Source organism: Strigops habroptila, chromosome 1 (genome assembly GCF_004027225.2).
Source record: "Strigops habroptila isolate Jane chromosome 1, bStrHab1.2.pri, whole genome shotgun sequence".
NCBI classification, from domain to species: Eukaryota; Metazoa; Chordata; class Aves; order Psittaciformes; family Psittacidae; genus Strigops; species Strigops habroptila.
In genome coordinates, this window is record NC_044277.2 from 34,534,092 (window position 1) to 34,546,769 (window position 12,678).

Here is a 12,678-nt window from a genome sequence, read left to right on the forward strand (position 1 = left end):
TAAACCTATCATGATTTACTTTAACCATTGCTGAGCTATATTTTGATCTACTGAGGCCACTGGGAGATTTTTCTTTGGCTCCACTCAAGTCTAGACTTCCCCATCTTGCTTTCAGAGGAAAGACAGCAAGCCTTCTATTGCAGCGTACTATATATCTCTGTTCTCATTAGTTGACCTAATCACACTCTGAATTATTAAGAGGATTTGGCTGTTCTAAAAATTTCAAAAAACTTCAACAGCCAAGTTAAGAAAATATAATTTTGCAGTTTATTTTGGAGAAGAAATCTTGTACACACAGTTGGGTGTGTACCTATACATGTATATATATGTATATTGCAGAAATATTTATTTGTGTAAAAATTCCATTAAAAATCGACCTTAAAAATTTAATTTCTTCTATAGCCAGTACACAGGAAGCACTGTATTTCATCAAGGCTTGCTGCCTCTATTTTTATTACTTTTATTTTACAGGTCATTGACTATTCTCTTCAGTCACCCTATTTCTATTCTGCCTTTTCTTTCAGTGTACATTTAGATTCCTTCAGCAACTTTCAGAGCTGTACACCTGTTCTGCTGACTCTACCCCCATATCTCGAACAGTATCTGTTCATAATTCATAGTTTTGCATTGCCTGACCTGCTGAAAAAGCTTGTCTTTTAGGACCAATATCAACAGATTTTACATATGGCAATGCAAACAGAACATCAAATTGTAATTGGTATCTGAATATAAACTTGTGCATGACACCCAGATATGCTTCTATTTTTTACCTGTCTAGAATTCTATTTGATCTATAGATAACAACATAGGGTATTAAATATTCATAATTCAAGTGAAAGCAAAGCAAGAATCAAACTCTTTTAACATATATATCTATCTAGCCATTTCAACTGCTCATACTTTGCTTTCCATTTTAATCCTAATTCATCAGAAAAACATACAATGGGTTTGGAAGTATGCAGGAATTAATAATGTACTGAAACTTTCTTACATGACTTGGACTCTGGAGACGGTGGAGAAATGTTGGACACGGCAAGGTCGCTCTTTGACTTTTTAGGCTTTTTTGCATTTACCTGCCAAGGTTTATCATAGCTTCTATAATCTCTCCTTGTTCCTTTATTTTCTGTCAAAAGAATCAAATCAGGCAATTATAACATTTGTAGGGGCATTTTTCAAAGACTTGATAAACAATTAATCCAGAAAAAAACAAGACCTAGCAGTCCAAACTAAAGTCTGCTCTTTTTTTTCTCTCCTATTTCTGACTTCTACAAAATTTCATGTATCTCTTAAATTTCCTAAATATTAAAATTTAGAAATTCATTAGTATGTTTTCCATTAAAAACATAACATCTTATTTTTTTGTTATGAAAATGTCCTTAACCTCCATTCATTCTCCTACATGTTTGATTGCCTGTGCTTAAAACTTTACATTTTATATAAGTAAAAAGTAGATTTGTCAGGTAACTAACATTTTGACTATCAGCAACTATTTGAGATCTATTATCGTCTGAAACAGATCATCAGTCAACTTTTAAATACAAACCCAATTCTAACAGTAGCTTGATCCAGAAACCTAAATTTTCTACTTAGAATCAGAGCAGATATTATTTCAGAAATGTTTTTAATGATTCTGAAGATCTACAACCATAAATTACTATTCACACTGGAGTTCATAAAGTAGTAATAGCAGCTTCTCATTAAGTGTTGGAATGACAGGTTGTTAAAAATGTGTATTATTAAAGAAAATACCTCAATAGAGGCTAATCTCAAGCACAAATACACCACAGGAGGGTAAAGGAAAACAAAGCGAAGAGACACGGAAAGCAAAGAGGACAGCGGGGAAATCAAGGGACCTTTATATGTACCTTCCTTTTCACTGAGACTGCAATTGTTTCCACTCTGTAACTCCAACCCATGCTCATATGATATGTACATAGGCTAAGCTGAGAGGCAACAATATATATCCAATTCAGTATCTACTGGGCATACAGGATTTACTGTGCATGCTCAAAACCACAGAGTAGTATCTGTTCAGTAGGTAGATGTATCCAGGAAATCATGGACAAAAGTGTGGGAATATTATACTGAAGACTAGCCCTTTCCAGCATACAGAACATACCTGATGTTTCACTCTCTGCCCAAAGGGCAGCAGAGCCAGACAAGGTTCTCTGAAGCTGATTGCGGTTCCCCTGTTTGGACTGAAGATGGTCAATTAGAAATGGGATTGGCTGGTCAGGTGTCTCTGTTATCAGCTTGGTCATCAACTCCTTTAGAAAATTAAAACAAAACAAAAAATTAGTGGGATATTGCACCCAAACTAATCTAGTATTTATCAAAAGTAAAGGAACATTTCTAACGCCTGTTTTCAACTTTGAAGAAAACAGCCGGAAACACCTATCTCCTCAAACTACTATTAGCTTTGCCTATGAAGTGCTCATGTCTGAAGTACTCTTAGCCCATAGAGTCATGTATCCACTAGAATTTATGTTAAATGACCCAATTTCAACTACCTGCTCAAATTTACCCCAAATTATCTGAATACTTAAAAGAGAGTATACCCACTAACAGTAAATGTGAGTAACAGCATGCAGGAGTATTATTATAAGACAAGTTATCTTTGTACAGTCCAAGACTTTCCATTCTTTTTATTCAAGTAGTGGTATAAAAAATTAGGTATAAGTGAAAATGAGACAGAAACAAGCCTTCCATTTCAGAAATAGAAATTTAACTTCAGAGAATAAAAAGGAGAAAACATGCCCAATCTCATCTCTTGTGAAGCCGTTATCATCCGTGATGTGATTTTTGATAACTATCTACAGGGAGCCAAAAATAATAAAAAAAATAAAATAAAAAAAGTGTCTTTGGTTTGGAAATGGAACTCCACAGGGAGAAATTAAGCTACTTACTAATCTTAGAAACGGTAAAGCTATGGAGTCTAACTTTATCGAGACTGTCTCTCACCCAGGTAGGAGAAACCCTCTGACATACATCATACAAGAAAAATCCAGAAATTGGAGAAACTCATATTTTAGTTGCTTGGCAACACTCTAACAGCAAACCTTTCTTTTTTCCTCTGCCAAAATGCAGAATTAGTGACAAGTGGAAAGATGCAATCTTATGCTCCTGATGGACCAGAATAGCTGTAGGAATTCCACTGCAGAGAATTCTCTTACCAGAGGAAAAGTGTCAATCTGTAACAGCTGACTTGTAATTGAAATAATTTCTCTGAATCGTGGTTTGAAAATCATTTTTCTCTCTTAGATTAAAAGATTAATAGCATCAATGCGTGTAACTCAGCTCTCATCATCTTGTTTTTATTAAAGACATGCATGGGTGACAATCTATTAATAATACATTAAAAAAATCAATGCAGCATTAAAAAAGATAGTACAGAGATGAAAAATTTCAGAATGCCTCTGTGTCAATGTAAGACAAATGATACTTGATTGTTGCCATCACTGACTTGCTTGTCACAAGAAGAAACAGTCTTTAATTAACAGAAACAGACCTAATAAAATAAAACTGATTACATGATTCGTTCCTTTATTCTGAGACATAGCAGTAAAACTAAAGAACATAACTGCACAAAGTAAAAAAAAAAAAAAAAAAAGTGCTATTCCAAATGATGTGAAATAAGTTCTTATTCAAAAGGACCACTTTTTTATCTACTGTTAATATATTGACAATAAGGCCTGAGTGATATAGAGATCTGTGCTGTCTCAGAGCATAATCACTTCTATTCTGTGATAGCAATTAGAAAAGATAAAAGAACTATAGATATAGGCTACGTTTATCTCTCTGGAGTAACAAATGAGTTGTACTGATCCTGTACACCTAAAGCAAAAAAAGAAATAACATTGCTGGAATCACCATGAACTGAAAATAGTACACAGTTCAAAAATAAAAATACTACTTATTTGTTTAATAAGCCCCAAAGTGACTTGCCTCAAGCACTTTCAGAGATGGCATTAAAAGTAAATACAACTTTAAGTCAACACGAAGATGACACAGATTGCAAAGCCCGCCATTTAAGAAAGCCATAGCTCTTTCCTATGAGTATTCTGTTGCAAAAGGGAAATGGAGAAGCTTTTATGGATTTGCTTCTCAAGCCGCTCCAAGCAAGGCGTGAAAGTGGTCTCCAACTTATCACTCTGCAGGGTGTGTAAAGAACACCTCCACCCCAAGCAGTGATAACAACAGCAGTGATAATAATTTCAGATGTACACTCTGTGTAAATCCGCATTCACATGCAGGAGGTGTTATCTGCTTCCACATCCTTCTGCTACACACACAGTCAGAAGTAGGATCACAGCTCCATGATCCTCACTGCCTTTGCCCTCCTACCAAATTCTGCCACCAAAGGACCTAACTCCATCTGCTCAGCCCTTAACACAAGCTCTTCGAGCTCATGCTTCCTTTGAGAATCTTGTCATCCCAGCAAATTGGCAACCACAAGGAAATAGGTTTTCTGCCTGTGTTTGGTTGCTTGGCTATGCCATGGGGTGGAGCGGTGGAAGAGGCAAAAGCAGCAAAAAAAACCCCAACAAACCACACAACAAAAAAGGCAAAAAACTTCACATAGGCAGTAACTGTACTTAGTTAAGTCTCAGCTCATTGTTTTTTTTAAAGTAGAAACATATACTTCACTGAAGGCAAAAAGACATTACAGATTAAGAATGCCTGTAAGGGGGGTATTCTCATCATTAGGAATGCCTGTTGGGGTATTCTCACTGTAGTGCCATTCCCTAGTAAAACTATCGTAAACTTCTCATGAAATGACACAAAGTTTATTTAATGCTCTCATCTGTTACTCAGATGACATCTTAATAGACAGCAGGAATAACATACTACATGGTACTCTAAATATACTCTCACAACTTTGAAATGTTAAAAAAAAATTACAAAAGTGAAGGTATTAAATAAGGAAAACTTAAATGTACAACAATTTACAAAAATAAAATTCCTTTTTGGTTAGCAACAGTCTAATCTGACTCACAATGTGCTAAGTAGGCAAGGTTTCACAAGAAAAAGAAAAGGAAAAGACCAACTAGTCTCAATGAAGCCGCCTCTGCATTAACAGCAGAATAAAAATGGCACAAGATCATCGAAAATGAGATTCGTTTCTTGATGAAAAATTCAACAGGTAAGTTTCAACTATGCATGAAAACAGAAATGCAAGACACTTACATGTCTCAAAAATATCAATTATACTTTTTGCCTTTCCAGCTCAAGTTTCTAAGTTTTCTACTTGTTCACAATTTCACCTAATTCAAATAAGAAAAATGAAAAGTTTTGTCTACCTTTATAACATGTTCTGCACAGCATGCCTTATCAGAACAAATAAAAAGTCATGGCAGATTGGGTCTCCATGCTGCCAGATGAATAGTTTACTACTCATCATCTCTCTCCTCCTATCGTCTTTCCACTGCTGTGTATGACTTCCTTTTACTCTATATCCTTTTGTCTTTTTTATCAGTGGAACTGCCCTGCTTTCCATCTGCGTAAGCAGTGAAGAAGCCTGTTCAGATGTTAGTGGCTACTAATTCCCTGTGCACCCACAAGACACACTGCAGCACAGAAAAAGGTTGAAACAGAACTTCCATGATTACTATAGACTGGAACACTAGAGTGAATACATTCATTTCAGCTGTTTCCCCCACTGTATTGCCCCAAATTAGGTTCTGCCCTGACTAAATGACAAAGAACAGGCAGAAAGGTGATATAAGCTCCAGAAACACTGGCAGTTATCTCCTCCAAGGATTTTACCTTGCAATGTGCAAACCAAAAATGAAACCAGTTATTTCTACTTTCTTCTGTAATGGTATCTTCATATGCTTTAACATTCACTAGTTTTATTCAGCTATACAAGACAGACTAGTACAAGAAACTTTGAAAGGTTGATCTGTGGATGTTTCCAAGAGAGATTCATGTGCATATTGATAAAGCTGCAAAAGATCTTGGGGGGTAAAAAAAAAACCAACCCACAAAAAAACCCCAAAATAAAACTCAAAACAGGTCTAAACTAGTAACTTAATATATTAATTCTTTATAGAGCTAATAATCTTTCACTATTGTGCTATCCTGAGGTCCTCTATTAGTTATTCAATGCAGGCTCAAATTTTAATTTCCTTGTGACTGTCCATGCATTCAATACAAATGAAACAGTCTTCACAGTCTATTAATCCTGGGCCCAATTACAAGAAAGCTCTAATTAGCTATGTCTAAATGTACCTACCAGGTCATTAAGTTAATTAAGAGACATTCTATCTTGCCCGGTAATTGATAACAGTAACTGCACAACAATTACAGGCTTTGTCTTCAACTATATAGACTTCTACACACAATGTCAGAGCACGCACAGATTTTGTCTGTATTATGCTCTGATTTCATGGCTTAAATTAGATGCTTAAAGTAGGCAGAATGAATGACCCTGAGTCTCACATCTGACGAAACAAAGAGACTAGGTGGATTAGCTTAAACTACAAGGTTTTGATGGGATACAGCTCCAAATGAAGACAATCAAATACAGCAGTCTTCATACCAATGTCAATGGTGCTCTCGTCAATGAAGAAGTCAAGGGAGCCTAGAGAGCTCCCAGTTGACTAGCCAGTATATGTCCACTTAGGATATCTAAGGATATCCACTTAGGCCATTCCAGGCTCCACTGACTGTATTGGCTATATATCCATTGACTGCAGTGGAGTTTGGACACTTAGAAGGAAGACATCTACATTTAGTTTTGCTAATCGCTTCATACAGGCTGTAAATTAATGAAGAAGATATAAAGTTGAGTGCAGATCTGTGGAAGGAAAAAGCAAGTTTAATAAACTTTTTAGTGATTGACACTTTTTTCTTTAGTATTTCTTCCTGATTTTTGCAGTAATAAAGCAAGGAAATTTTAAAAATAATCTTACTGGCTAAAATAAAAATCTGCAATTCTTAAATGAGAGCAGAAAGGTAAACATCACTGCTTCTACCACCAAAGTTTATTTTCTACGGAAATAAAGGAAAAATACTGACATCCTTCTTTCAGGCTTTACATTTTTTACATCTTGAAAAAATCAAAATTAAAAGAAAACCACATTATAGACAATAATCAAATTGGATTTCCACATACTTTAAGTGTTCATGAAATTATCACCACGTTCCCTATGAAATAAATTATCGAACACAAAACAAATTTCCACAGAAACACAATTTGCATGCCTGCACCATACTAGTTGTTTCAAACTAACCAAGGTAGAAAAACAGATAAGAGCAAACCTCTGTAGGATTAGTAGTCCCACTCATTTTGTTTATGAAAATACTCAGACTTTTACCTGGAACTAACTAAAAAATTTTCAACCAACTCTTTCTTTGATCAAAGCCTCAACACTATGAACTCCTGCCATTTCAGCTGGCTGTGCAGTTAAATTTAAAATCAAAAACTGCAGTACACAGCATGGAACACAGCCCACAAAGAAATTTTTTTGGATGCACAACTAAAGAGAAAGTACAAAGTTGATATGGTGACCTTCATATTATGGTGCAAACAAGTTTCCCCTAAAGGTGGCACTGGTAGGGAGATCTACAAGATGGGACTACAGGCACAGGTAACATTTTCAGACTCTGACTACTACAACTGAAAGTCTCAAACTGCTTTTTTTTTCTCATATCTCAAATAAAGATGATAACTAATCTGCAAAAATGGCAAACTTTTGGTTTATACAATAAGAATAGCAAGAGAGAGTCTGAAAACAAACACTGAATAGCTAACAGTCCTCCTGAAATGTTCACCTATTAAATATCTGTACCAATTCAATAACAGAAGACCAATTTGGGGGGCTATGTTACTAACCATACACTTTGGGAGACTCTGGAGAGCAGTATGGAAACAACACATTCTTTCCACTACAAACCCTTTGCAAATCATATAATCAGTTCCCTGACTTGGATGAACTAGTGCTATCTGATATAAATCTAAAACATGTATGCAATAGTTCATAAAATATGCATCACTGATCTTGCTTAGCGATCCAGAAACAAAAACCTTTTGCATAGGTGAGGTCTGGTGGAGAATTACAAAGTTTCACCAAGCGAGCTCATGACATTTTACCGAACTCCACCACGCACATCATATTGTGCAATATCTACCTGAACCTCTTGCTGTATTTTTTCATTTATATATCCTTTGAGGGGTTTTCTTCTATTATCTTATTTTTGATATTTCAAATATCATTTTCCCAAATGTATTATATGACTTCTGAGTTCATAAAGTAGCTTCAAACACCTTTGCTCTTTGGCTTTGTTATTGAAAGATTTCCTTTCTCCCATTCAATCACTTCAGACAGGAAAGCTGTCAAAAGAGAGGCTGCTGGTACTAGGTTACTCTAAAACATTAATTACTTCTCAGTAGAAGAACGAAAGGTTAAAGACATGCTGTCAGATATGCCAAGCATGTCAACAGTTACCACACTTTCTCCCACAGTTTTCAAATCACAAAGATTTTCTATGATAGCTTACACTTTTTCAGCAGTCCTGTATCTCTGCACAACAATCTCACATTTGTGGAATTATATCTCCCATATCATTATCTGAACTCAGCAAGGATTTATCAAACAAGGGTAGTTCGTGTTATAGCAGAAACACTGTAAGATTTCCCTAAAGCGTAATTCAGAAATCTCCCTCAGCTTCCACCCACTCTATCAACCAGCGGAAATTCTACCCTGAAGGCAAGGCACTTCAAGTTCAACCAAGCAAAAATGAAAACTACTGATTTTCTGAAAGGTCTGTAGGATTTACATGAAAAGGAATACTCACAGATAAAGGCTAGGAAAGACTATTACAACCTGGATTGATTTCATTAAATTACAGCCATAAACCAACACTGACTGCACATCACTGCCTTTCCTAAGAGCTAACTCAGGAGGCTAAAGCTGATATTTCTCTGATCAGTTGAAGTAATTATTCCAATTCCAAGGTCTAAAGTGGAGCCACTTGTTCCTCTGTGTTCAATGATTCATTACCACAACTATTAAAAAAAAAAAAAAAAATCGCATCATATTTCCAGTTTAAACTTCACTGACTTAGCTTCTACCTACCTGGCACTTATTTTTATTTTTATTTTTTTCCTGAGGGAGGGTGGCATTAGGAACTAAAGCAGTCGGTATTTTTGTGGCTACCTCTGGTAAGTTGCCAGTAGCTAAGGACCCACCACCTGGGGGAAAGAATGGGAAGAGCAAAACCAAGAAAAACGCATGCTCAAGATAAAGACAGTTTAATAACCAAACAGAAGAGAAAACAAAAAACCAAACAAGTGATGGCAAGGCAATCACTCACCACCTCCCACTGCCCAGCCAGTCCCCAAGCAATGGCTCCTTCAAAAAATTTAGCCTCCAGTTTTATTGCTGAGCATGACATTATATGTTAAGGAGGACCTCTCTGGTCAGGTTGGGTCAGCTGTGTCCCCTCCCAGCCTCTTGCCCACCCCCAGCCTGCTGGCTGGTGGGCAGAGTGAGAAACAGAGACAGCCTTGACCCTGTGCAAGCGCTGCTCAGCTACAGCTATAACTAGTGTATCAACACTGTTTTGACAAAAATTCGAAACACAGCACCATATGGGCTGCTATGAAGAAAATCAACTCCATCCCAGCCAGACCCAGTACAATATCACCATAGTAATGGTTATTGAGGGCTTATGAGGGACAATCAGGAGAAGGCTGTACATGAAAAACACAACTGGTATATTAAGGGATTGATTCAGCAAAGCAGTTAAGCTTAGGTGTTTTTTATGCATGAGAATCCCACCCACTGCCTGAAACCATGTTAACAACCAGCAAAGAACAGTCCTGGCTACAGAGCAGAAGCAACATCCCTAATTCCCCTGCTTGCTTCATACACCGGTAGCTACAAAGAGTGTGCTGGGGTTCATTCCAACAACAGTGGCATGGCCTCAAAGAAAGCACTGCGAGAACAGTTTTGACAGCAAACTCTTCAGAGCCATAAGCTTGGCAGCCTGATGCTGTGCTCCTCTTTCCTCCATTTCACGTGGCTCACTACTACTCTTCTATTGTACACATAAAGCATATACGAGTGATTAATAAGACTGAATTTTTGTAAATCACCACAAAGTACCTAGTGGCACCATGAACCTAATATGCGCTACAGAGTCACCGCCTTTGCTCTCACGAACTTCTAGCTTTGGTCAGCTGCCAAAACACTGCCAAGAGCACGAGAAATTGGAAAAGAAAAAGTCAACTTCAAAAAAAGCTTAGAGTTTAGACACACCCCAGAGAAATTCATAGTGTATGTAAAGATTATTTTCTAACACCAAGAGTTTCAGCACTGCTGAAATTACCAGACTAACTCTGAAAACAGTCAGTGAAACATTTCAAAGCAATCTGAAATAGATAACTTAAAAATAGGGCTTACATAAAATAACTGAAATTCCTTATAGAGATAGGATTTCTGGTCTCATGCAGAAAAAATACATTCAAATGGAAAAAATATGCATAACTTGAAATAATGAATATAGTCAAAATCTCTTATTATTGTGGGTACACACGCAAAAAAAGAGTGAAAAAGATCTTCCAGTGTTTTGGAGATATTCAAGAAAATACACCCATTACAATGGTAATGACTGGACTGAGGTAAATTGTAATTCATATATTCATTAATCTATTCACAATATGTAATGCAAATTCTACCTAACATATAAAAGCATTAGTTCCTTCTGTTTGTAAAAGACATCTATTTGATGCAAAATTATATTAAATATATAAATATAAATATAAATCTGATATTACAGGCTATGATGTATCTTAGAAGTTAGAAATGCACACAGTCCATGAATTGTCCATGTCACGCAGTCAAATCTGTATAATGGTTTAGTCCAAGCCAGCAATAAAGCGCCATGCAGCCGCTTGCTCACTTCCTCTTTCGGTGGAATGGGGGAGAGAATTAGAAGAGTAAAAGTGAGAAACTCGTGGGTTGAGATAAAGACAGTTCAATAGGTAAAGCAAAAGTCGCGCACACAAGCAAAGCAAAACAAGGAATTCATTCACCACTTCCCATCACAGGTAGGTGTTCAGCCATCTCCAGGAAAACAGGGCTCCATCACATGTAATGGTTGCTTGGGAAGACAAAACACAATCACTCCGAATGTCCTCCCCCTCCTTCTTCCAGCTTCACATGCTGAGCATGACACCATATGGTATGGAATATCCCTGTGGTCAGCTGGGGTCAGCTGTCCCGGCTGTGTCCCCTCCCAACTCCCTGTGCACCCCCAGCCTCCTCACTGGAAGGGTGGTGTGAGGAGCAGAAAAGGCCTTGGCTCTGTGTAGGCACTGCTCAGCAGTGACTAGAACATCCCTGTGTTATCAACATTGTTTCTAGCACAAATACAAAATCTAGCCCCATACTAGCTACCAGGTAGGAAATTAATTTGGCCTCAGTCAAAGCCAGCACAATCACGTCTAGGTAACACAGTGGTTCTTCATATATATGAAATATTGACATTCAGAATGAAAAATCTAAGTTTTCTCCACTTTATATTTCATCCTTTTAAAAGCCTGTCAAAACTTTTCCAGCTGTATAACAAAAACTGGTGGTGAGTAGTCACATTAAAAGGCCTGATACTGTACTCAAACAACTTCCCCTGTGGATAGAAGTATTGAAGAAAAAATGACAATATGACATTCACATGTCAACAGTCAATGTTAAATTTTAAGGGTTTTTTACATTTCTATTTTAAAAGCTATTAGCTGCGTGCAAAACCATGGCACCCAAGGCAGAACACCAGCAAGGAGCAGAGCTCTTCTGAACAGCTACTTCTGGCTTTAAAACATTGAATCTGGCCAGTAATCTCTCCACAGGTGTACCTGTGAGAGATACTATATATATACATACATATATATATACACACACACATACATAGACCTGTGAGAGACTACTGGCCAGATTCAAGTGACCGCAATCCAAGATTACTTCTCCAAGGTGGCTGCTACAGCCTGCTGACACTCGCCTGCAAGGAAGTGGAAGGTGCGAGTCTGCAGGCTGAACAGGATACTGAAAACAGGATCTCACATCGCAGTCCCTGAGCAAATGAATAGAAGAGGGATGCTATGACCAACTCTTCTGACCATATTTTAAATTCAAGATGCAAACCTTGATCAGCGCTTTTTAGAAAGACAGCAAACCCCCATCTTCTAGAGTGGACTGAGTGCTCTAACAAAAACCCCCAAAATCAATCAAACAAAAAACCACCAAACAATCTGAGTAAGTAGGATTTTGGCTTCTTAATTAAGGCTTTGGGTGGTGCTTTCACATGCAAACATAATGTGATATATGGGGCAAAATGCTATGAAGTATAATGAAAATAACAACTGTGAATGGGCAATGTTGGACTGCATGAGACTACAAGTGGAAGTTAACCTATAAACATGATGTTAACATGAACAAAGTCCATACTTCTGTTGCATATAAAGTTGCGGCAAGAGGGAAGTGATAACTGGATTTCAGGTTTCTGAATAGGATTGGATTCATATAGATTAGTGAGAGATCTGTTCAGCATAAAAGGTTATATTTACAAAACACATTTACTACGTTTAAATTTCACATTTAAAACGAAGTATTTAATGACACAAAAAGAATTAAGAATATCAAAGCCTTATTTTCAGTGGAGCCTTGGCCTGATGCTCAT

General features: G+C 37.0%; 1 protein-coding gene across 3 annotated transcripts in view; it reads right to left on the bottom strand.

Moving 5' to 3' along the window:
• The window catches only part of C1H8orf34 (chromosome 1 C8orf34 homolog), a 169,749-nt gene that overhangs the window by 136,874 nt on the left and 20,197 nt on the right, over positions 1–12,678 (bottom strand). For all 3 annotated transcript variants that reach the window (XM_030500518.1, XM_030500526.1, XM_030500509.1), the window contains exons 2-3: positions 2,120–2,267; positions 992–1,123 (exon numbers count right to left, since the gene is read on the bottom strand). In XM_030500518.1, coding sequence (XP_030356378.1) covers positions 992–1,123; positions 2,120–2,267 — 280 coding nt within the window. The remainder of the gene's footprint in view (positions 1–991; positions 1,124–2,119; positions 2,268–12,678) is intronic.